Source organism: Microplitis demolitor, chromosome 1 (assembly GCF_026212275.2).
Source record: "Microplitis demolitor isolate Queensland-Clemson2020A chromosome 1, iyMicDemo2.1a, whole genome shotgun sequence".
NCBI lineage: Eukaryota > Metazoa > Arthropoda > Insecta > Hymenoptera > Braconidae > Microplitis > Microplitis demolitor.
This window is the reverse complement of record NC_068545.1, coordinates 22,623,841-22,647,374: the sequence shown is the minus strand read 5'-3', so window position 1 is coordinate 22,647,374 and position 23,534 is coordinate 22,623,841. Positions and strand designations below refer to the sequence as shown.

General features: G+C 32.9%; 7 protein-coding genes across 13 annotated transcripts; 4 read left to right on the top strand and 3 right to left on the bottom strand.

Annotated features, from left to right (window-relative positions):
- The first annotated feature begins 17 nt into the window (after positions 1 to 17).
- On the top strand, positions 18 to 2,385 carry LOC103580121 (protein bric-a-brac 1). 2 transcript variants are annotated; one of them, XM_053742732.1, is made up of 7 exons: positions 18 to 106; positions 494 to 624; positions 742 to 959; positions 1,044 to 1,223; positions 1,306 to 1,519; positions 1,619 to 1,711; positions 1,973 to 2,385. In XM_053742732.1, the coding sequence occupies exons 3-7, from the start codon at positions 753 to 755 to the stop codon at positions 2,230 to 2,232; spliced, it is 954 nt and encodes a 317-aa protein (XP_053598707.1). In that variant the 5' UTR covers positions 18 to 106; positions 494 to 624; positions 742 to 752; the 3' UTR covers positions 2,233 to 2,385. The 2 variants fall into 2 exon arrangements, with proteins under 2 accessions (XP_053598707.1, XP_053598706.1); XM_053742731.1 differs by lacking the exon at positions 18 to 106 and having other exon boundaries at positions 177 to 624.
- Positions 2,386 to 2,447: 62 nt separating this feature from the next.
- Positions 2,448 to 3,887, bottom strand: LOC103580122 (probable NADH dehydrogenase [ubiquinone] 1 alpha subcomplex subunit 12). The gene is made up of 3 exons (XM_008561770.3): positions 3,692 to 3,887; positions 3,452 to 3,534; positions 2,448 to 2,827 (listed from the first exon to the last, which is right to left on the bottom strand). The coding sequence occupies exons 1-3, from the start codon at positions 3,790 to 3,792 to the stop codon at positions 2,586 to 2,588; spliced, it is 426 nt and encodes a 141-aa protein (XP_008559992.1). The 5' UTR covers positions 3,793 to 3,887; the 3' UTR covers positions 2,448 to 2,585.
- A 91-nt stretch (positions 3,888 to 3,978) lies between these two features.
- On the top strand, positions 3,979 to 6,289 carry LOC103580124 (GTP-binding protein 10 homolog). The gene is made up of 4 exons (XM_008561771.3): positions 3,979 to 4,659; positions 4,756 to 5,062; positions 5,144 to 5,362; positions 5,590 to 6,289. The coding sequence occupies exons 1-4, from the start codon at positions 4,624 to 4,626 to the stop codon at positions 6,195 to 6,197; spliced, it is 1,170 nt and encodes a 389-aa protein (XP_008559993.1). The 5' UTR covers positions 3,979 to 4,623; the 3' UTR covers positions 6,198 to 6,289.
- Positions 6,241 to 8,821, bottom strand: LOC103580125 (tRNA N6-adenosine threonylcarbamoyltransferase, mitochondrial). The gene is made up of 5 exons (XM_008561772.3): positions 8,603 to 8,821; positions 7,620 to 7,878; positions 7,131 to 7,259; positions 6,696 to 7,052; positions 6,241 to 6,628 (listed from the first exon to the last, which is right to left on the bottom strand). Exons 1-5 carry the CDS (start codon positions 8,794 to 8,796, stop codon positions 6,329 to 6,331), a joined length of 1,239 nt encoding a protein of 412 aa, XP_008559994.1. The 5' UTR covers positions 8,797 to 8,821; the 3' UTR covers positions 6,241 to 6,328.
- Positions 8,151 to 23,444, top strand: LOC103580128 (DNA replication ATP-dependent helicase/nuclease DNA2). 5 transcript variants are annotated; one of them, XM_053742729.1, is made up of 7 exons: positions 8,151 to 8,210; positions 18,767 to 19,702; positions 19,778 to 21,716; positions 21,788 to 21,981; positions 22,072 to 22,083; positions 22,154 to 22,340; positions 22,743 to 23,444. In XM_053742729.1, exons 2-7 carry the CDS (start codon positions 18,792 to 18,794, stop codon positions 23,340 to 23,342), a joined length of 3,843 nt encoding a protein of 1,280 aa, XP_053598704.1. In that variant the 5' UTR covers positions 8,151 to 8,210; positions 18,767 to 18,791; the 3' UTR covers positions 23,343 to 23,444. The 5 variants fall into 5 exon arrangements, with proteins under 5 accessions (XP_053598704.1, XP_008559999.1, XP_053598702.1 ...); XM_008561777.3 differs by lacking the exon at positions 8,151 to 8,210 and adding an exon at positions 18,043 to 18,159; XM_053742727.1 differs by lacking the exon at positions 8,151 to 8,210 and adding an exon at positions 18,043 to 18,264.
- On the top strand, positions 9,037 to 10,846 carry LOC103580126 (nuclear RNA export factor 2). Its single transcript, XM_008561773.3, has one exon. It carries the CDS (start codon positions 9,037 to 9,039, stop codon positions 10,744 to 10,746), a length of 1,710 nt encoding a protein of 569 aa, XP_008559995.1. The 3' UTR covers positions 10,747 to 10,846.
- Positions 10,768 to 18,024, bottom strand: LOC103580127 (integrator complex subunit 1). Of its 2 annotated transcripts, none has more exons than XM_008561776.2 (4): positions 17,908 to 18,024; positions 11,971 to 17,842; positions 11,623 to 11,895; positions 10,768 to 11,004 (listed from the first exon to the last, which is right to left on the bottom strand). In XM_008561776.2, the coding sequence occupies exons 2-4, from the start codon at positions 17,807 to 17,809 to the stop codon at positions 10,889 to 10,891; spliced, it is 6,228 nt and encodes a 2,075-aa protein (XP_008559998.1). In that variant the 5' UTR covers positions 17,810 to 17,842; positions 17,908 to 18,024; the 3' UTR covers positions 10,768 to 10,888. The 2 variants fall into 2 exon arrangements, with proteins under 2 accessions (XP_008559998.1, XP_053598701.1); XM_053742726.1 differs by having other exon boundaries at positions 11,971 to 17,839.
- Positions 23,445 to 23,534: the final 90 nt, after the last annotated feature.

Genomic DNA, 23,534 nt, shown 5'->3' with positions numbered 1-23,534 from the left:
TAGTCGATAGTTTAATTGTTATTATTAAAAATATCTATATCTACATACATACATATTTTTTTTAATTATTGTCATTCATTACTATGTTATCATTTTTAATAAATTGGTAATAAAATTGTTATTTTTTAACTGCGTTTGAATTTTAAATTGGAATTGCCGCCTGATTTTTTTTTTTTTTAATTCAAATTTAAATAAGATTTTTATCTCAAAAATTTATAATTGGAGTTGTTTTCAATAACTTTGTATTTTTATGAGTAAAAATAAAAAAAATTACTGGAATAATTAAAAAAAAAGACAAGCGACAACGACGCCAATAAAAAAAAAACTCTAACCTCTAAAAATGTGTAAAAAAACAAAAACAAAGAAATAAAATAAAAAAAAAAATGTCATTATTTACTGCGTTTTATTTTCCACATGGCACATGTTGAAATACATGTAAACATATGTACTAGTATATGTATATACATTTATATGAAGATACTGGATTTTTTAGATGGTAGATGATGATTCCAGGATTTATGTCATGGTCTATCATAACTTAACTAAATAATTTGTTCAAATTTTTATCACGTTTACCTACGAGATATTTTAATAATTGTCTTCGGTATTCCATTTTATTTTAAGGTACACTCATTACATATTTAATTATTATATTTAATTAGTTCAATAAAGTGAAGAATATTATTTTAATAATCAATCAATTTTATTTAGTTTTTAGTTTATTAATCAATTAATTAATAGATTTTAGGACCATGGCATTGACTGACGATAATGATTTTACTTCAGAGCAATTCGCGTTACGTTGGAATGATTTTTCAAATAATTTATCGCATGGTTTTTCGGCGCATTTAAATAATAAAGATCTAGTTGATGTTACTTTAGCTATTGAAGGAAAATTATTACAAGCGCATAAGTTGATTTTATCGGTTTGCAGTACATACTTTCAAGAAATATTCAAGGTATATATATGTATATATTTTTATTATATTTAATTAGAAGTATAACTAAATCATATTTTAAATCATCGTCAATTAATTGTTTAGGTGAATCCATGTCAGCACCCGGTAGTAATACTTAAAGACATGAAGTACAATCATGTTGAAGCTCTGGTTAAATTTATGTACCAAGGAGAAGTTAATGTCAAGCAAGAAGAGCTCGGTAATTTTCTAAAAGTCGCAGAAGTACTTAAAGTTAAAGGTCTTACTTTAGAAACCGATAGAATAGTCTGTATTTTATTATTTTTTTTTTTTTTATTAGTTAATTTATTTTAACTTTCAGCAATAAGTCATTTTATTTTATTTGTAGGAATCAGACGAACTTCCAACAAATGGCCAAGAAGAGTACGAAGTTAAAAATTTGAAAGTTAAACAAGAGAAAAATAAAAAAAGAGCACAAGATATTCAATCGAGTAAAAATCCTAAGAGATCTCGCGATTCACTTAAAACTTTAAAAACTGACTCTGAGGACGATAAAGATTGTGGTGAAAATTTAATAGATTCAGCTGATGAACCAAATAATGGTAATTAATTTTTTATTAAGAGATTAAGGAAAATTAAAAGCTATGTAAGAACTGCTGGTTGTTAGTTTTATTTAAATTGCTAATTAAATATTTTTCCAGGTAAATCTGTAGATTTGATCAAAGAGTGTGATGATTTAAATGATGATGATCTATTGACTGATGATATGACTGATAACATCCCAGTAGAACCAAGTAAATCAATTAATTTTTTTATAATTTAATTAAGACAATCAATAAATTCAAATTTTAACTTAAAACTTGCAATCAAAATTATTTCTAAAAGTTCTTGCTAGCAATCAATTATAAATCATTGATTTATTCTCATAGAATTAATTAATTCAACGTAATGAATTAATTACTTAGTACTTATAATAATCTTACATTTAGTTGGAGTTAAGTAATTTTTTTTCTTAGTATGTGCGCATGACTAATTTTCTGATTAACTTAAATTAGATATCGGACCAGTGACATACAGACTATCTGCCCGAGGACGACCCCAATTAGTGTACGAAGGATTTGTTTATAACTTGACATCGCGTTCAGAAGTATTGAACCGCTCGCATTACCGCTGTGCCGAGCAGCATCGTGGCTGTCGTGGCAAATGTGCGGTAATCGCTGAGAGATTTATGCCAACAGGAGTTAAAGACCACAATCATTCTCCCGGTTATCTCTCTGAAGAGGATTATCGCAAGAAAAAGTTATGCGACGATTAAAAAATACTTTAAACTTAAAAATTACGGGTACTCAGATACATCTGTATCAGAATTTTTTTAACTCAAACATTCCATAGTTAAGTAATTTACATGTTACTTGAATATTTAATAACAGACACCAAGAGATTTTTACCAATGTACTTTAATTTTAATTGACTAAGATAAGAGTAAATAATTTTTAATTGTTAATTAATAATAAATGAAGAATAATTAAATAAATTTCTTATATTAATTTTTTATTTACACTAATTTTTATTCAATTAAATCTGCGCTATCAAGTATCGCATGTTGGATATTACGTCTACATATTTATCTTTTTTTTTTTTTTTTTGTTTAAAGTAAGATAATTAATATTACTGCGGAGGTTTCCAAGCTTCAATTTTGGGTCGTGTTGTACTGTAAGGCATGTAAGCTTCTTTAGTACCCGACACATTTTCCCTGTGATCGATCATCCACTTGTACTTGGGTCTTGATGGATCCTCATGTGGTAGCAAATCTGTTTTGTAATGCAACCATCCAAACCATTCGGGTGGTACTTGGGATGCATCATAATCCATATTAACGTGATCAGCGTAAATTACCCAACGATTTGTACCTATTTTTAAATAATAATAATTAATATTATTTTTATGATATCAGCATCGAACTTGAAGTTTCAGTGCCTCTACAGCCAGTCGAAACAAACTAATTTCAGTCCAATGCCGCAAATGAATGTTAGCAAACGCGTAAATTATGAATGTCTTCAGTCAGTGGGCAGAAATAAACTTGTTTCATCCCTTGGGAAAAAAACAAATAATGTTTCTGCCCACTGACTGAAGACTCATAATTTAAACTCTGATATTTGTCATTTATTTAATAGTAATTTCAGAGCATTAGTTTTATTTACGTAAATTACAGTTCTGACTTTGTGATTAAGTTTTATAAAAATTATTGGCAATAATGAATTTGAAATGATTTTAAAAAATTTGAATAGACTGATTGATATACACTTAGCATGGATTAAATCATTTTTCTTAATCAGAGACAACCTTGGTGTTAAATTAATTTTTTTCTGACGGGCTGCTGACAATGAAACTTTATATGTGAGTAACTCAGGATAAAACGCGATTTTAAACTGCGGGTGATATCAGCCAACTTCGACCTGGTCTGCAATTGTTTTGTTTCATCCCTTGTCATACAATATACTATTCCATGAAATTTAAATTAAATAAATATTTACCATAAAAGTAGAAATCATTTTGAAAGTAACGGTTGCCGTATTTATCAGTACCAACGTGTTTACCAAATTTCAAATTATCTGTTCTGTAATAATAATAATTATCATTATTAATTAGTAGATTTAATTGATTGATAAATTTACTGGTGGGAGTAAATTGAACGAATAAGTTTATAGTTGATACTGAAGATGAGTGACAAAAAGTAGTAAAAAGGTTGCAATGGATAATTGTAAAATAAATACCTGTAGAGTGTTCCTAATACTTTTAAAGGATTAGGTCCATTCTGACGAATTATTTTTGCTAATCTAATTAATTGGTCTATATGACCTTTTAAAAAACTCATTGTTGTTTTTCACGATTATGTAAATACGACAAACATCAGGTAGACAATGGATAAAAATTTTAGGTTATTATTATTTTTATGGTCAATAAAAGAGTCTTGATATGAGCGACTATTGATAATGTCAATAATATCAATAAATATCAAATTTATTCTTACTGACAGACGAGTAACGAATCGCGCGTCATCTGGCGGGAATTTAAAAAAATTCAAACAATGATCGTGGAATTAATAGCCGGGTCGGCGAAAATGAGCTCCCTTAACTTGGCACCTCAAAATTAATTTTTTTAATTTTGTTATAAACAAATTAGTTGTCTGTCCAATGTCCGTCAATGTCCGATATAATTTTTTATTTGTCCGATAATTGTTTATTTTTAAAAAATTAAACAAATTTTTGTTATTAAGTTTCGTATTGTTTTTTGAACAAGTCAATTACAAATAAAAAAAGAAAAAAAAAAAACTAAAAATATGCACATGTTGAAAATTCAAAAAACTATAGGTACAATTTTTTCCAATATTTTTTGTTTTTTAAATTATTGAAAAAAAAAAATCCAAATATTATTAGACGTCAGCTTACTTCAGTATCATAAAAAATATCAGTCTCGAATCGTTCGAGTTAAAATAATCGATTAAAAATGTAAATACAGTAGAAAATCGATTGCATTAATAATCGATTCTGAATCGTACTTTTTAACAATCGGCAATTTTGTTTATTATGATAAGCAAATGAATATAAAATTTTTAAAAAGTGCTAGTATTATTATCAATTATTAAAATTAATAAAATAAAAAATTTTAAAATCATTCTTGACTTTTAAATCATAAAAATATAAAGATGGTTTTCTTGACACGTTTCTTGTGTCTCCCCAAGGTAATTTTTGTGAATAATTCTTATTTATTTACAAACACATAATTATTTTTAAAAATAATAATTGTAATTAATATAATTTTTATTATTGTACCTCAGAAAATTCCAAGAAAATTTTTACGAGCCGGTTTTCTTGACAGTCTAAATTTACGAGTTAAGGCAGGTACCGGTGGCATGGGTTTAGCACGATACGGTGGAGTTGGTGGTCGAGGTGGAGATGTAGTTATTGTAGCTACTGAAGGATTGTCATTACATCATATAGCTGCAAAATATCGTGACCGAAAAATTATAGCCGGCCACGGCAACGACAGCGAGAAAAGAGGTATCATTGGTCAACCTGGTGAAAATGTCGAAATCCAAGTACCTCGAGGAGTTACCATCTATGATTCGAATAAAGTTGTCATTGGTAAATAAATAAAATATATCTCGCATGATAAGATTTGTCACAAAGTATTAGAAGTTGATAAAAAAAATTTATTTGCTCCAGGTGAAGTAGATCAGCCAAATTCGAAGCTAGTCGTAGCTCGTGGTGGGATCGGTGGTTGTCCTGAGAACGGTTTCAGTGGACAGAAAGGCCAAAATCATGTTATAACTCTCGATTTAAAATTAATTGCCGACGTTGCTTTAGTAGGATTTCCTAATGCTGGTAAAAGTACTCTGTTAAGATCGATATCAAATGCCAAGCCACGAGTTGCTGATTATCCTTGTAAGTCTAACTAATTAATTATCATTTACTGATCACTTAGTGTCTATACTTCATAATAATTTATTCGTAGAGAATAGGACTAGGAGAATAAATGAATTAATTTAAATAAATTAGGCGTTTTAATTTTTAGCTGCTGAGGAAGTCATAAATAAATGACGAAACATTCAATTCATTTATTTTCCTACGAATGAATAATTAATTTAAATAAATTTTTTATTTGTTTTCAGTTACGACAATTCGTCCTAATTTAGGAATAATAAATTACCCAGATCTCCGAAGAATTACGGTTGCCGATTTACCAGGACTTATTGAAGGAGCTCATGTCAATATTGGCATGGGCCACAAATTTCTTAAGCATTTAGACAGAACAAAACTGCTTGTTTTCATTGTAGACATTCAGGGTTTCCGTTTATCACAACAGCACAGTTACCGCGACTGTCTCGAGACAGTTATTCTGCTGAACAAAGAATTGGAACTTTATAACCCAGACTTGTTGGACATGCACGCAATTCTTTTGGTGAATAAAATGGATACTCCGGATGCTGATGTTAAGTTCAAAGAAATAGAGTCAATGTTACGTGATCTCAGTACAGTAGTGCGTAAAATTCCTGATGAAATACAACCCGAGAGATTGATTGAGTTTGACGAAATTATAAAGACATCATTGATTAGCAAAAATAAAGACGAAATACAGATGATTAAAGACCGAATTCGTCATCATCTAGACAAAATAGCCATAGAAGAAGTTAAAGAACGTGAAGATAAAAATGTTGAAGTAGAACTCTACGAAAAACTTAAATCCGAATCACGGACACATGCTCCGACGATGGTTTAATTTTTATATATGTATAAACTTTATTTTATATATGTAAATAATTATTCTTATTAAATAATTTTTTAGTAATTGCTATTTAAAAAAAACAAACTATTTACACTATTTACATTTAAAATTAATTAATTATTTAATCAAGGGTATAAATCTCTAGTTTTTATGTTGCTGGATTTAATATCTTCGTCTTTAATTAATTGCGTCCAGTCTTCACCAAGCGGCGCTCTAGCCTCTGAATTAACTTTTTCAATTTCAACTGGATCTCTAAGTACTCCAGCATCAGCATTCCATCGTTCAATTCCATTCCAAGCAATCATTATACCATTGTCCATACACAGTTGGGGTGGAGGACGTACTAAACGATAACCCGTCTCATTGCAGACTATTCCTAATGCTTTTGCAATAAAATTATTACACGCAACTCCTCCTGATACAATCTGCAAGTAAAATTATATATCATTAAACTTCTAACTTGATAATTTAAAATAAATAAAATTAATATACCAGAGTACGCTGATCATGAGGAATTAAATTTTTCATATCCAAAAACGCCATAGCTCGTTTTGTTTTAAGAGATATTTGTTTAGCAATAGCTAATTGGAATCCAGCACAGAGATTTTCAATGTCTGGAATAATTTCATCACCTATTACTTTTGACTTCAATTCTTGGCGTTTAATATGAGACATTACGCTGTTTTTTAGTCCAGCAAAACTAAAGTTGCAGTCACGATAATGCGTCATGCAAAATGGGAATTCAAATTGTTCTGGATTCGTTGCTTTACTTGCCGCTAACTCTATTGCCTGCCCACCATTTTTACCCCAATATTCTGGTAGATTAATCATTTTTAATCTACGCGCTGTCTGAAAAGTTTAAAAAATTCTAATTGATAATTTTAAATGGTGACAACTATTTAATTATTTATTTATTTAAATAGATACCTTATCAAATGCTTCACCAGGAGCATCATCAATTGATTTACCAAGAATATAAAATTCACTGATGTTTTTTACAAGTGCCAGTAAACAGTGACCTCCTGATATTAATAGAACCAGAAACGGAAAATCAACCTAAATTCAAAATTAATTAATTTTTATTCATAGAAAAGTAGAGTTTCACTGGTTTTAGTAAGTAACCATCTAGTATTGTACATATCGCTGGATAATTTCCGTGACATATAAAACATTACATTCATCAATTATTTAAATGAATGTGACGTAGCTGACAATTGTCAATTTTTTTTCTTAAGTTTTTGAGTGAATAAATGAAATGTAAGCAGAATAATAATTTAAAAACTCGTATTTAAATAATTGAAAAATCAGTACGCGCATTTTTTTCAATCTAATTAATTTATTTATCTAAAATTGTCTCATATCTGCTACATTAAAGCCCATTTATTTAAATTGTAATCAAAGAATAAAAAAAAATACCTTTTCAATCATTCTTGCGGTCAAAGCATGTGCTTCCATATGATGAATAGGAATAAATGGTTTATTGCCTACTCTCGACAAATATTTACCAAAATTCCTACCAATCATCAGTGACAAAGCCAGACCTGGTTTAAGGGTCGTGGCTATTGCATCAACATCTCGTAATCTTAACCCAGCTGACCGCAAAGCTTTTTCACATACATCTGTTATATTTTCTCTGTGCAATTGTCTAGCTACCGGTGGAATTATTCCTCCGTATCTTTTAAATAAATAAATAAAACAATAATTTATTATTTTAAATGTATAAATAAATCATGATCCTGAAGTTAGCCAACAATTAATAATTGTTTTATTTTGTTTTTCTAAGAAACCAATAAAAAAAAAAAAAAAAAAAAAAAAACTAACAATATGCATGAGTAGAAAATTTAAGAAAACTATAGGCACAATTTTTGAAAATATTTTTTTTTTTTATAATTCGTTTCTAAAAAAATTCAAAAATTATTAGACGTCAGCTTACTTGAGTATCATATATGAGTGTGAGTGTAACTGACAAGTGGGAATTTTTTAAATTTTTGAATAAATAAATAAAATGTAAGTAGAATTAAAATTTTAAAATGCGTTTTTAGATCAATGAAAAATTAGTGCACGCGTTTTTTTTAAATTTCATTATTTTAATTTATTTATTTATTCATTTTAAATTTAAAAATTGTCTGATGTCTGCTACATTTACACTCTTATAAATAAACGTTATACTGAAAGTCGCAGACATTAAAATTTATTTATTTTTAAATAAACAAATAAAATACTTATAGAAAAAATTTTTGAAAATTGCATATAAAAAACTTTAAAAAATCAGTTTGTCCATGAATTCAAAAATACTTTACTTATAAGTAACCTGTATATAAAAATTATAAAATTGTCTGATGCCTGCTACCCTCAGTATCACAAATAAATAAATAAATATAAATAAAATAACAATTTACTTCAAATGAACATCAAGTTGCGAATGTAAAGCATCACCTAGAATATTCCCATTGCTATCAACAATAGCAACACCCGTATCATCACAACTTGTTTCAATACCCAAAATTTTAATAACTCTATTATTATTTGATAATTTTCTATCAAAATTAATCATAAATTTATTATACAAGTTATTATATTTTACAAATTTCATTTTTATCTAAAAATTCGTCATAGAAATTTAAATAAACACTAAACATATATGTTTTTTCTGTAAACACGTGATAATTTTCTGTCTTCGTTACACTGACGGTCTTTGTCTATCAACTGATTGGTTACTGCGCCAACTCCTGTTGATTTCGATCCTTACTTTCATTATCAGTGTAAACATTTCATCAGTGTGCTTAAAAAATATCCATTTCCGGTTTATTTAAATAATTAAAATAAATAATCAATGAGAAAAAGAAGAAATAGAATGCCAACGGCATCAGTTCAAATAAAGTCAGCAACCATAGCCCTGGCAACAGCAAATGCAGTCGCAAATGCAGTGACAACATCTCAGACCATGTCAGCAGCTCCAGTAAATACAACCTGCGAACCATTGAGAATAACTCACATTAAACCATCATTCAATAATCATGAATTAGCTTTAGCTGCTAGACAAGATCTATGGCATAAATTTATAATATTTGACGTCGGCGGGTTCAGTATGGAAACTATTCTGGACTCTATTTTATCAGCATGTCAACCAGAGGTTATTCTGCCAGTCCAGTACCAAGTTGATGATTCCAACAAAGCGACTTTTCTTGCTAAATGTACTATCGCTGCTATAGATACGTTTGTGAAACAAGGACTGATGATAAGACTGCCTGAGGATCATATTTTAAAGATGGACATAGTCTTAGGTTTTATAAACATGCAGGATTTACAAATAAACTTACACCGTATTATTGCTGATGTTTTAAATTCGCGGTGGGACGGCGCCAAAAAAATCCTCAATCTCGAGGACTTTCATCATGACAAACAGCTTGGGCCACTTTACTGTCCATTATCATCATCTGGAGTTTTTATCCTGGTATTAAAGTGTTGCAAAATGCGTGTGGGAAATACGCGGGACAATAAATTACCGATACGTGAATTAAATTTACGTAATAATCGATTATTTGGTATACTGTTGTATGAAAAATTGTTTGGATTCAATCTAACTAAGCTGGATTTGAGGCATAATAAAATTTCAAACATTGACTACTTGCGTTATTTTTCTGAATTCAAAGTGACAGAACTGTGGCTTGATGGTAATCCATTTTGCGAACAGTTCAATAAACCGGAAGATTATATCGAAGCTGTTAAATATGTGTTTCCAAACCTACAGAAACTTGATGGTGTTATAATTGACGTTAAACGCCAGCATGTGCCTCTTAGCCAAAAGTATTATTTGGCTGACGGATCACGAATGAATCTTGTGCGTCAATTTGTCCAGCATTATTTTACTCTATTCGATCAAAAAGATCGGACCGATTTGAATGGACTCTACGAGTCTAATGCATTTTTCTCAGCGACATTTGGAGATATCGCTAATCCACGTCACAGACAATTGACTAAAATACTTAATATTAATAGAAATTTATTGAAAGTTGTTGATTACTCGAGATGTTACAAGTATTTGTTGAATGGAGCTGGTGAAATAATTGATTCTTTAAGAAAGTTACCGCCTACGTTTCATAATTACAAGACTTTTTCAATTGATATTCTTCATCAGGGTAATAAACACCTGGCAATTAACATCCAGGGACCATTTTTCTACCGTGAGTTTCCAATATCGCTCTTCTTTAGTCGCACATTTATTATCGTCGAGAAAGAAGACCGGGAATTTAGAATAGTCAATGACCAGTATCACATACGGAGTGGGAATGCCACGATGATTGAGAATAGTAATGCAAGTGCTGCATTGGATGTTGTGCCCGACTTCACTCCCACTTACTTGGGCGAGGGCGAGAAAAATGATCTAGTCAAATTCTTGTCAAATGTCAGTACGATGAAAATGAATTTTTGTCGGGAGTTTCTCGAACAATCTGACTGGAATTTGCGCGACGCTATCAGTAAATTCATGAAATCTTATTCAGTAAATGACATACCGCCACAAGCTTTTGAATCAAAGTACTAATCTAAAAATCATTGTAATCAATTGATAATAATAATAGTTTTTTTTTAAATACAATATACATGTAAATATAAATTCTTATTTAAATAAACAAACAAATGAATAATTATTTTTTATATTTGTAATCATTTTATACTGATTGTTATCAACATCCTTGCTGTATATTTAGTAGCATTATACTTTTAGTTATGTGAGGAATCGTGTTGACATTTGAATTGACTCCTAATTCAAATACTTTTTGTAACAACGGCAATGCATGTTCTGTAAATAAAATATTAAATGATTTAATTAATCAAATTTAAAAATTTATAAAGTTTTATGTTCGCCTGCTTGCTCTGGGGTCCATGGAGCAGAACCGATTGATACCGAAAGAATCTGATGTCAATTTATAAATTGAAAATTATTTTACTCTGAAAATTAATTTTTGAATGAGGAAATTTTTCATTAATTTATATGTAATGTTAAAAAATATATCATTTCAAGTCATTGTTATCTAATTTTTTGTTTTTTAAATTAATTCACTAAAAAATATTCAATATTTAACTAAACAATTTATGAATTTGATAAATATGTCAATTGGTATATTATTCAAATTGCAACTTTACATTATATAAATCTGTAGTGTTGGGAAAATTTCGTTCACTTTTAAAATTTTTTGGGCTCTCTCCGAGTAGACCAGATCACGCAGCCAAACACATGCCCCCCCCCCTCCCAATTAAAAAAAATTTTCAATAACTCAACTGTTAAAAGTGGATCAAAATTTTATCAATTAATTAAAAAAAAAAATTAAAGAATTAATTAAAATAAAGACAACATAGTTGCGAAGCCCTTAGTGATAGTCAAAAATATTACGGATACTTGTAGAAAATTAAAAATTACCTTGCATACAGAGAACAACATCAGGAAGTCTATCAAGTGCAGACATTAAAACATCGGACCTAGGACTATCAAGGCAACGTTGGAATGCTGATAATATAGTAAGATTAAGTGTCGGCCGATGTTTCAGCGCCTTCGCGAGCAATGAATGAGCTAGACTTCTAATATTTCCTTGGGGTGATACCAATAACTCAGTTAGACTGTCAGTGACATATTCAAATATCAAAGGCTTGCGGGATGACAGGTGATCAATTTCTTGTAGAGCCGACAAGACATCTAGTAAAATTTATAATCATAAATAAAAAGGTTTCATAATTATTTTAGAAGAGTTGATACTGAAAAGCTGTTTACCTTCGCCTTGAATTTTTCCCAGAGCTCCAACAAGAAGGTGCCAGTGCTGAGGTAACCCGGTGTCTTGATGATTGATTGGTGGTGGACCAGCTAAAAATATTTCTTCTCCATTAGTTCCTTCTCTGGGTCCCGGTATCGTGGCAATTAATGACCTCAAACTGATTACTCCGGAATAGTATGACTGGAGTTCACGTAACACGTGGACATGATTGTGAAGATACTTGAGAGCACGTTGAGCGTCATGTGAAATGTAAGATTGTAATAACGCGACAAATCTATTTAACAGTGTCAACAAAGTGTGATGTTCTTTGTAAGTTCCGTAGTTTTGGAAACACTGGAAATAATTTTCCAGTGTATTTTCCAAAGCAGTTTGATGCTCTTCGTTGAATAAATACGGCTGGAGAAGTTCCAAAAGTCCCATAACTTGAATAAATAAATTTAAGTGATTTCCTGTACGGAAGTCAATCATGTCTAGGTGCGATCTGCCCGTAAGTGATGACGCGAGCATCGGTAATTGCCGGAGAACTAGAATTGGATGTACCGCTGCCATTTTCCTAGCACACAATTCAAACTCTTGAGACTTTGAGATCCATGATTTTTGTCTTGGAGTCGCTGCTAGTGCGGTCAGCAATGAATGACTCATACAGTCCAATACTGATCCAGTCCACTCGGTAATCTTGGCACCAGCGACAAATTTTTTAGCTTGAAATTGATTTAAAAAGCAAATCACTTTTGGTATTTTCATGTACATGTGCAGAAGAAACTGATGAGCCATTTCTGATTCAATGATATTTGTGTTGTTTATCATACGATCTGCTAGATACTTTACGACTTCAGACGTTAATTTTTCTTTAGTAGACAGGCAATGCTGGAGTAAGTCGAGCCGTAACTCCATTTGCGTCAACGCAGCATTTTTTCCCTGGCGACCGTGAACGACAATGGCTTCGGCCACGACGTAAGCTACCAGAGTTAGAAGCTGCTGTTGAGTGAGCAGTAAAATGTCCTCTGGAACGTAATGCTTGGGAGTAAATTTATCACGACCTTGCCATAACTTTGGATTGCACGTTAGGGCCCATAGAAAATCCAGAACGGCGGTTGGATCGTATTCTTCATCGCACTTAGCTAGCAGGTGTCCAACACACTTGTACAGAGTCGCCCAGCTTGCGCGATGAGTCAGCAGAGTCAGCAAATAAGGACGATAAGCATGAGAGTTAACGATACTCTCATCAATCTTCACATGTAGTTTTGATTTACCAAAGAGAAGTTTCATTTGTAGAATAGGACAGACTCCAATGAGCTCAGGTTCAATCGACGCCAACCAGTCAATCAAAAGACCTGTTCTGGGCTTAATCAAACCTTCATCACTGTCTGACACCAATGATTGCGCCATTGCGTTAACTAAAATATTATTATTAGCGTTTTTCAAGAGAATATCTAGTAGAGTTCGTCCCACACTCTCTAAATTAACTGGGTCCGTGTTTTCTAAAATTTCCGAAGGTTCACGTGTTTTAGTCAATGCCACCAGGTCATTGCGTCGGGCTGTTTTAGTTTTTTGGACATCAGCAAAGTTACGTAGAATAGACAAAATTGGCGCTTTGACATCACCGATAAGTGAAATTAAATTCAAACACATACTTCTACCCAGATCAATCAAGTTCATTGGCGTTCCAGGTTTTTTTAACGGCAATAAAATAATTCTCATTAGTGTGCAAGAGTACTGAGGCATGTGGACAAGTGATGAGAGAAATTGTTCAACTTGCATTGAACTCAACACACTGCATATATGTTGGATTGCTAAAATAATAGCACCGCTTTCTTTTGTTGACTTTTGCAAATCTTTAGCCAGTGTTTTGTGTAATCGTCTGTAGGCTTCCGCTTTCTGCACCAATGGAATATTTTCAATAAACAATTTATTTATCAAATGAGGTACTTCCGTTTTAACCGGATACTGTATAACCGATTGATTTTTAATCATCGCGCTTTGAGGCAATGGCTCTTGTAATTTTTCTGTACTAACTACTGCTGCCTCGAGTAACTGTGGCTCGACTAATTGAAGTACTTGAACAAATACCAGACCACCAGTTGCACCACGATGATGTTGCACCTTTACCAATTGCGCCATGTAAGCTTTGTCAAGTACAGCTTCACCAACAGAGCCCGGGTCAATTTGCACAGCGAGATCTAGTGTATGCAGCAATTTACTCATTGAGGAAACTGGTATTCCAAAACTCTGGATAAAAAGAACCAGTTGTTGAGGCTCAAGATCTTTTAGAGCAGCGTCAACTAGTCTAGGCACATTGCTCCGTATCATTCGTAATTTTAACCAGTCAGGAATCAGCAACGCTTCTTCACTAGTATCAACAAGATAAGCCTTTGGAGGATCACTGTCTTCAGGGAACCAAGTCTCCAATAAATCATTTGACAGTCCACGTTCGTCAATAACGTCATACGTCAAAAGAATAATCATCGCATGGACAACGAGGATATGCATTGTACATTCTTCGCCGCTGCTCCACTGTACGAGTATCTGATCCTGGCTTTCGGACCATGTGTAGCCTTCGCCACTTGGTGAGCGTGCTTTTCTCAAATAATTACAAAATATTGTTTTGAAAGCTTGAAGAGTTTGTTTCGTTTGAGGACAGTCGCTGTCAGGTTCTGGTAGTATTGCTGCTGTTATTGTGCTTCGCTCAACAACCAACTGGGATATTTCGTTCGCTAAATCTGTAAATTCCGGTAGGTCGTCATCCACAGTGTGTTCAGCTAGATAAGCAATATAAGCACGTACTAACTCTGGATTATTTTCAACTTGACAAGCGCCACGTAGTGCAACAGAGACCAGTGTCCGTACTGCTGAAAAATGGGGTATGGAGGGAAGCTTTCGCAGCAGCCAGACTTCGCTGTCGCTGCTACCGTCAACTTCCATACTCTCGTCTTCAAGAGGAATTGAATCTAAAACTAATTTTAGTCCTGTTATCGCTTGAATACGACTGTTACTCTGTTGGCTGCTTAGTCTTCGTAAAAAGTACTCCAATACTTCGTAAGCGTGTTGTTGATTTTCACTAGGGTCTGTCAGAAGTTTTTGAAGATGCCCAAGTAGTTGTTGCTGGCGAGGTTGTTTGTCCACAGCTTGGGCGGTTGTTGATAGCAAAAATTCACAGAGACACTGGACTGGCAGTTGACTGAGAGAACTTTCGCTGTTTTGCACAAGATCAGCCAACCACGGCATACTTTGAGATGAGCTCTGTTGCTGTCTTTGTATGATGTCCAGCAAAAAATCAGGCTTACGTGAACGGCAAAGTAAATGTCCAAGTCTGTGAGAAACATTTAGCGATTGAATATGCTCTAGTACTGCTGGCGGTGGTCTTCTTGCTATTCCACTTGGATCCATAGTAATTAGTTGTGACAATAATAGACTGTTTGACTCAGAAATTTGGACTTTTGTCGACGCAGCAGCCAAGTGCGACTCGTACTCAAGTATTTCTAATTTTTCCCGTGCCTCTCTTTGCATTTCTTTAGCACGCTCTTGTTCAATTATTTCTGGAAGTGCTAGAGTCGGTGGTGGATATGAAAAATGATTTGTTATGCACATCTCCATAAGTGTGCGCAGAATTGGATAACGATTCCAGCCAGTAGCACCAATAGTTGTGGGATTGTGCGCTGCTAGTATCAATAATATAGTCCAGCCTTTCCAGTAATTATTAGATATCGCAAGATTCGGAGGAGTGTAACCGGACGGTATGTTTATTGATCCAGGAGGTTGGTACACACATAAATGAAATATTAAATCAATGATATCTTGCTTATCTGCTTGTAACATCGGGAATGTTTCTGTTGAATTTCCAGCCGCTCGTCTTACCAACTGGTCAACGACGTCCAATATTTCTAGCTGAGAGTTTCCTATTTCTTTGGACATTCCCATCATCATTATTCGCAGTACAGTAGTCTGTAATAGAGGAACCTCGCAGACAATGCGCATAAATAGTACACGGTCTGTTTCCGGTGGCCAATTATCTAACTTGTAATAATGCTCAGGAGAATCCAACAGCATAATTTTTTGAATAGCCTTCAATAATTCAACTTTACCAACTCCATAAACTGCCTGAGCTGAGGTTTGTAGCCAGGCTGTCGTGTCATACTGAATCGTCGATACCAACTTTTGAAATTGTTGTAGAGGCGCAATATCTTTTTTCTCACCCCGTTGTGTCATCAGAACAATTTCTTTTACTTGAGGGCTTATTGCTAAAAACATACAAAGACAGAGTAGATCAATTATTGATGCAAACATGCGTTCTTTAAATTCAAATGCCGCAAGCTGCTGCAATATTTGCGGCCGCTCTTTCATCAGTGCTCGTGCGAGTGTCATCATATTTATATCATGACGACAAACGCGTATTATTTCACGGAAAAGTGCTCTTAGGGGACGTAAAAAGTCTTCACGATTCATTAAGAGATCTTGGAATATTTCTGCTAATAATTTTGCAGATGCTTCTGGTGCTGCTTGAAACATAACTGCCAACATTGGCATGTTGTTTGAATTCCTGGCGTTAGATAATTCATTGTAAATTGTGTGCTTCAACATGGTAGACAAATTTTCCGGGTGTAATCCTATTAATTCTTTGATTCCATTTAAATACAAATTAACAACTGCTTTTGTTTTCAGTCTCAGCTTCACCAGCTGACTTATTACCTCGACATCACGTTGTGTGTGAGTCGTACAGTTGTAGCAGATATAAATCAATAATTCCTGAGCTGGTTTCATGAGTTTGGGATTGTGTAGCCACACTTCAATACGTGGTAACACTAGATTACGTATCTCAACGAGACCGCATGCTGACGAAAGTAATTTCAAAACATTTTTTGTTATTGACTCTGGTTGACGACGGTTCAATTGTTCCTTAACAGCATCTAGTACTATTGTTTCGACAGTCTCAGGACAGTGTGCGTATCTCAGACTCACAGTAAATTCCGACTTATCTTTGTCACCAAGTTGTATTGTTGATGTTACCGAGTCTTCATCTTCCATTGTCGACGGGCTGTGACAATCACGAGGTGCTAATACCGATAGCTCATGCTGGAGTGCACTCTTGGGAGGTATTCTCGTACAGAAACCTGTTAAAATATTGTCTGTAAAACCTTTACATTCGTCATGATCAACCCAGACACGTTCACCCAGCGCGTCTTCAATGTACAACTTTATAAAAATATCTGGCCAGGCTTTTTTGTCATGAAATCCGCGCATCAGTAGATTAGCAGCTAGTACAGGTACCAAGGGATTGCCTTTGCTCTTAAAATTATGAGCCTGATCGCGTTTTAATAGCGAGGATAGTGCATGTAATATACAATCATTTGAAAATATTGATGGTCTTATTTTTGCTAAATACATAAGACCCATGTAAAGCAGAGCATCAGGTTTCCATCGCTGATTTTTAAGTGTTTTAATGGCACCACAAATTAAACCAATAACTTTATCACCCTCGTCATTGTCACTGGCTTCCAGTACCATGGGTACCAGGTCCGGGGATTCGCAATCAATGGCCACGACTTCCCAGGCCTCAGCACTGGACATCGGCGGACGTGGATGACTGCTAGCATGACTTAGTTTAGCTTTCTTCGGTGCTATATAAGACGGCAATGAGCCAGCAGGTGCTTCTTTCTTTCGCTCTGAACTCGACGCCGTTGACGAAGTTGATGACGTGCTCGGCTTGCTGTGTATAACTCCAGGTCTTTTAGATTCCAGCACATCTCTTCCGCTTTTAGAACCCAGTGCAAACAAATCTGGTGGATGCTGAGCTATTTTGCTCTTGGCTCGGCTGATTATCGCTGGTTTATTTCGCTCCATATTTTATTTTATATCTCCTTTACGATCCTGCTGCTTAATTTTTATGTCATTAATTTATTTATAAACTTAATTTACTATATTAGGTTAGGATTTCTTACCCAGTATTACCATGCTGACACTTCAAGAGACGTTATGGTTATGGGCTGCTCTGTTTATCTCGTTTGTTTATGTTACGATTTAGTACATCCACCAGGAAGCGCTGCTGATTAACAAAAATGGCCAACTTTGACAGCTGTCCGTTGCATCTGTAAAATTTCTACAATCACTTATTATTATTTTTGTTTTGTAATATTTAGCTGCTTCAACGTCCATTTTTCCCTCCTTTATTCTCTTTGTTGTTATAAATTCACGTGGGTTATTTTAATATTATTATTGGTTTTATTTATTTTATTTTTAATAAATAAATAATTTATATTTTATTTTAAATAAAAACTACAGATTCAAAGTTTAAAAAGGCAATTCGTTATATTATTTTCATAATTAATCATTATTTTATTTTTAATTTTAATTTAATTATAGCTTGATACATTTTTTTGTGAGTGTGAATGTAGCAGACATGAGACAATTTATAAATTTTAAATAACTAAATTCAAAAAAATGCGCGCACTGATTTTTCATTGATTTAAATATAAATAAGATACATTTTTTAATTTTTACCCGACGTACATTTTATTTATTTATTCAAAAATTAAAAATATTCCTACTTGTCAGTTACATTCACACTTATTTTTATGATACTGACATAAGCCGTCTAATAATTTTGGATTTTTTTAAAAACGACAAATTTAAAAAGAAAAATATTTCAGAAAATTGCACCTATAGTTTTTCTAATTTTCTAAAAGTGCATAATTTACAAATTTTTTTTTTTTCATATTAAATTGTTGAAAAAAAAATCCAAAAATTGTTGATCGTCTGCGAACTTGTTATTAATAATAATAATAAATTTTTTTTTTTTAGAAGAGAGCTGGTGTAAAAAATATAAATGATAAGAATGAATAAAAGGCAAAGAGAAATGGAGGATTATGATGATGATCGTAATAAAGTTAGCAAGCAACGTAAAATAATAAATAGCGATACACAAGACAGTTGTTTTTTTGATTTGACAGATGACAATTCAAATGACAATGATAAAGATAAGTACAGTAATTTTACTGCATTGTTGGATGCCTCCAGTTCTGATGAGGATAGTAACAATGTAGGAAATAAATCTGACAATCAACATCCAGTGTCTAGTAAAAATTCAGTAGCAAATGACAGTAATGATAAAAATGAATTTAATAAATTTACTGCTTTGTTGGATGAATCAAGTTCTGATGATAACAATGATGTAGAGAGCAAATCAAATAATCAAAACTCAGTGTCATCTAGCAAAACAATTTCTTCAGTAAAAAATAATAAAGCCAAAGATGAATATACTAAATTTACTGCTCTGTTAGATGAGTCCAGTTCTGATGATGATAATAATGATGATAAGAATGTAGAAAATAAATCTAGTAAGAAAGATCATCACATAGATGTTGGTGACAGTGCGCTGGTGAATAAATTATTGTCACAGTTTTCCGACAATGATGATGATTCGTCTTTTATTGATTCTGGACGTGGTGCCAGTCTTGCACTGACAGATCAGACAGTGTCTAGCCTGAGTCTCCCAACAAATTCATTGAATGATAAAAAAAATAATTTAATCAGCCAGGATTCTGAACTGATTATTGAAGACGGTCTTGGCGATTTCTTTGGTGAGTGGGATGATGATGGCGAACATTCCGCGTTGGATCTTACACAGTTCAGACGTTGCGAAGTTATTGAAGTTAGTCGTCAAATGCGATGCACACGTGTCTTAGTCGAAGACTTGGAGTCTGGTAAACGTGCTGAAGTTTTGTGTTCTGAAAATTGGTAATTATTTTTAAAATTTGAAAGCTGATAAACTATTCAGAATAATCTGTTTAATTTTTCTTGTTTTTTATCCAGGCAAAATACACAATTTGTAATCGGCGAACCGGTGATGGTGAAAGCTGTTAAATATTTTGATGAATGGGTTGTCAATAACGAGAGTGGAATGTTTGTTACACAAGCAGATACTCTTGTATCCGGAACATCAGTAGTCCAAGGAATATTTTGCGAGCGTCAAGGAATTTTAGCTCAAAAATTTAATGGTATCAATTGTCTACCAAATATTCCAGCAAATGATGCGTCAATGTCTTGCGGAACTATTGTACACGAGTTACTACAGACTGCACTTAAGCGCGAGATTTATGATCTACCAGGAATACGGGCATTGCTGAATAATATTTTAAAGCAACCGCACATTGTTCAGTTGGTTTACGGGTCTGAATTGACGACAAAGGAAATAAAAGAACTCCTAGATGAGTATGTGTACATGATAAATCAATTTATGGATCGTTACATTATTGGTAATACACCCGAGCACGGTGACAATGACTTTCCTGGTACGATTTCTTGTGTAAAAGACGTTGAGGAAAATGTTTGGTTGCCTTCCTTGGGTGTCAAAGGTAAAATAGACGTCACTGTTGAGGTAAGTATCGATAAAAAGCGTAAAATTATGCCGCTGGAAATAAAAACAGGCCGCGCATCTTATTCTGCTGAACATAAAGGACAATTATATTTGTATACAATGATGTTGAAGTCATTGGGTTATGATGTTAATTCAGGACTACTGCTCTATATCAAAGAGAATAGAATGCAAGAAATAGCAAGCACACGTCACGAACAACGTGATTTAATTTTATTGAGAAACAGCATCGCTTACTATTTATCACGACAACCGGTTGTTACAGAAACTGAAGATGAAAACCAAGAGATTATTAAAAATTGGCTGCTACCTGAATTACCAGAGCCTATAAACTTTGTTACGGCTTGTAAAAAGTGTACTTATAATACAGCCTGTTGTTTATTTGTTAAACAAGATCCTAATTCTGAGCTTTCTGAGTCACACCCACATAGGAAACTCACTTCAACTCTGCTTCAGCACTTGACTGATGATCATATGCGATATATAATGGCTTGGGTATCAATGCTACAGATGGAGGAGTCGTATAATCGTAGTGCTGCTGGTAATCGTTCAATATGGTCACAGACACCCACTGAAAGAGAAACACAACGCATGTGTTTGAGTTATTTAACAATTGTGAAACCGGTTGTTAAAGAAGATGAAGATACTTTTATTCTTACATTCGTGCGCGGGGAATTAAAAGACGACAGTATTAAATTACCAGTTAAAAATTTTAATGAAGTATTTGACAAAGATGGATATGTCATGGTAAATACTTGTATGAGAATAAATATTATTACTGGGTACGTAGTCGATGTCAGTAAAAATTCAGTATCAGTTTCTGTGGAGAAAGACATCACTAAATGGAGTACTGCTAAATTTTATCACCTTGATGTCGTTGCTTCGGCTATGACTCCGTACAAAGTACTTGGAACTCTTGCAACTCTTCTTGTTGACAATGACATTACAAGGAAATTACGAAAAATAATTATTGATAAACAACCGGCATCGTTTGGTGATGAATCGCTTACAAGACTGACTTACGGAGAGCCGGCTAGAATACTTAATACACTTAATAAGTATCAGCAGGAAGCTTTGAAAGCTGCTGTATGTACAAATGACTATGTTTTAATAAAAGGAATGCCGGGTACTGGAAAAACACAAACACTTGTTGCGTTAATTCAAATTTTAGTTCATCTAGGAAACTCAGTATTGATAACAGCCCATACTCATGTGGCGGTTGATAATATTTTGATGAAATTACATGAGAAAAATGTTGACTTTTTACGTTTAGGTACGAAGAACAGAGTTCATCCGAGTTTACATCATAAGATTGATGAAGTATTTCTCAGTCAGTGTGATACTGTAGAAAAATTGGATGCAGCATTTCGTAAAAAGGCATTTTTATTTTTTAATTTATTATTTTAAAGTAATCAATAAAATTGAATAATTTGGTATTGTTTTTTTAGCGTATTGTTGCAGTTACATGTCTAGGTGCAAGTCACACACTTTTATCACGACGTATTTTCGATTATTGTTTAGTGGACGAGTGTACGCAAGCATTGCAACCAGTATTACTCCGTCCATTATACAATGCCACTAAATTTGTACTAGTTGGCGATCCAGAACAGCTACCAGCTGTAATTAGATTCAATGAAGCTAGGTGAGAATTAATTGTATAAGCGTTAATTGAATAAATATTTTTTTTTTCTTTTACATGAACCAATTTTGTTATCTGTTTTTATGCACCAAGGACAATGATGTCGTATGTAGACTTGTCAAAAAAATACTTAACTTTATTTTTACAATTATTTAAATAAATATATGTTTTTTAGAAAACTAGGTATGAATGAAGACATGTTTACTAGATTAGATAGTGTTAATAATACACGTATTTTGAAGCAACAATATCGAATGAACAAACCAATTATGGATCTTGCTAATAAATTGACTTACAATGGAGAACTTTTGGCGGGCAATCAGAAAATAGCCAATGCTACGTTACAGTTCGTTAATAAAAAAGTAATAAAATTTTTTTTAAATTCGATTCAGGGCATTCTCAGATAGTGTCCCCTCTCCCACTTTTTAAAAATATGCAATGACTTTCAACTGTCATAAGCGTATTTAAATTTTATTAATTAATTAAAAAAACGACAATTTCGTCGAGATATAGAATTTTTTAAAAATTACTTACAGTTGCTATCAATTAGGAGTTAAATTTGAAAATTCAAATTGTAAAACCGACATGAAAATTTTACTGAAATTTATGTAACAAATTTTGTTTAATTCCTAATTGATATCAACTGTAAGTACATTTTTTTTAAGACAGTTGAGTTATTGAAAATTTTTAAAAAGTGAACACTATCCGAGAATGGCCTTAGAGTAGTTTATTTATTATTAATTAATAACTTTTTAATTTATCAGGTCGTGGAATCCAGTGAAGGTTGGGTAAGAAAATGTCTATCTTGCGATTTAAAAGATGCTGTGATTATGCTAGATACTGAAGATACTTACAATCTACGTGTTGAAATAAAATCATCGCATGTACTTGATAACGAAGTATCTCGTTGCGTTAATTACTGTGAAGCCGCTGTTATTATAAAACTATTAAATGTATTGGGAGAAGCGGGTATTGAATCATCAGAAATAGGTGTGATTGCACCATTCACAGCTCAAGTTTCTCTTCTTAAACGTTTAATTGAAAATAAAATAGAAATAAATACCGTGGATCAGTATCAGGGGCGTGATAAGCGTGTCATTATTCTCTCGTGTACGAGAAGTGATAGACGTGAGTCGAAAAAACAAGTAACAGATTATGAAATTTTAAATGATCATACCAGAATAAATGTTGCGCTTACTCGTGCTAAGCACAAGCTTATTATTATTGGTGATAGACAGAGTCTCGTAAGATTTACACCTTTTAAAAAATTATTTGATATACTTAAAGACGAAGTGATCGTTTTAAAACCTGGTTGCGATAATTTTGCTTGGGATAAATTGAGTAAGTTGGTTACTAAACCGTAAATTGCATTTCGAGATTAAATGTACGATATTTAAACATAAAATTCAAAAATTACATTTTTTTTTCTTTATTTATCAGCAATAAAATTTTTTCAAAACTTTTTATATCCATGAGTTTTAAATTAATTATTATCCTACTCCAGTCATCGCATCACAGTAATTATTAATTTAAATATTTAATATATTTTAGTATTA

Coding starts and splice junctions, on each gene's coding strand:
- LOC103580121 (XM_053742732.1), top strand. CDS start 753: ATGGCATTGACTGACGATAATGATTTTACTTCAGAGCAATTCGCGTTA. Junction 1,224..1,305: donor CTTTAGAAACCGATAGAATA/GTCTGTATTTTA, acceptor TTTTATTTGTAG/GAATCAGACGAACTTCCAAC. Junction 1,712..1,972: donor TAACATCCCAGTAGAACCAA/GTAAATCAATTA, acceptor AACTTAAATTAG/ATATCGGACCAGTGACATAC.
- LOC103580122 (XM_008561770.3), bottom strand. CDS start 3,792: ATGAGTTTTTTAAAAGGTCATATAGACCAATTAATTAGATTAGCAAAA. Junction 3,535..3,691: donor GTATTAGGAACACTCTACAG/GTATTTATTTTA, acceptor TTATTATTACAG/AACAGATAATTTGAAATTTG. Junction 2,828..3,451: donor AAATGATTTCTACTTTTATG/GTAAATATTTAT, acceptor ATTTAAAAATAG/GTACAAATCGTTGGGTAATT.
- LOC103580124 (XM_008561771.3), top strand. CDS start 4,624: ATGGTTTTCTTGACACGTTTCTTGTGTCTCCCCAAG. Junction 4,660..4,755: donor GTTTCTTGTGTCTCCCCAAG/GTAATTTTTGTG, acceptor ATTGTACCTCAG/AAAATTCCAAGAAAATTTTT. Junction 5,063..5,143: donor TTCGAATAAAGTTGTCATTG/GTAAATAAATAA, acceptor TATTTGCTCCAG/GTGAAGTAGATCAGCCAAAT.
- LOC103580125 (XM_008561772.3), bottom strand. CDS start 8,796: ATGAAATTTGTAAAATATAATAACTTGTATAATAAATTTATGATTAAT. Junction 7,053..7,130: donor CTGGTGAAGCATTTGATAAG/GTATCTATTTAA, acceptor TAAACTTTTCAG/ACAGCGCGTAGATTAAAAAT. Junction 6,629..6,695: donor CTCATGATCAGCGTACTCTG/GTATATTAATTT, acceptor TTTTACTTGCAG/ATTGTATCAGGAGGAGTTGC.
- LOC103580126 (XM_008561773.3), top strand. CDS start 9,037: ATGAGAAAAAGAAGAAATAGAATGCCAACGGCATCAGTTCAAATAAAG.
- LOC103580127 (XM_008561776.2), bottom strand. CDS start 17,809: ATGGAGCGAAATAAACCAGCGATAATCAGCCGAGCCAAGAGCAAAATA. Junction 11,896..11,970: donor GGGAAAAATTCAAGGCGAAG/GTAAACAGCTTT, acceptor AAATTTTACTAG/ATGTCTTGTCGGCTCTACAA. Junction 11,005..11,622: donor TGTTGTTCTCTGTATGCAAG/GTAATTTTTAAT, acceptor TTTTATTTACAG/AACATGCATTGCCGTTGTTA.
- LOC103580128 (XM_053742729.1), top strand. CDS start 18,792: ATGATAAGAATGAATAAAAGGCAAAGAGAAATGGAGGATTATGATGAT. Junction 19,703..19,777: donor GTTTTGTGTTCTGAAAATTG/GTAATTATTTTT, acceptor TTTTTTATCCAG/GCAAAATACACAATTTGTAA. Junction 21,717..21,787: donor ATGCAGCATTTCGTAAAAAG/GCATTTTTATTT, acceptor TTGTTTTTTTAG/CGTATTGTTGCAGTTACATG.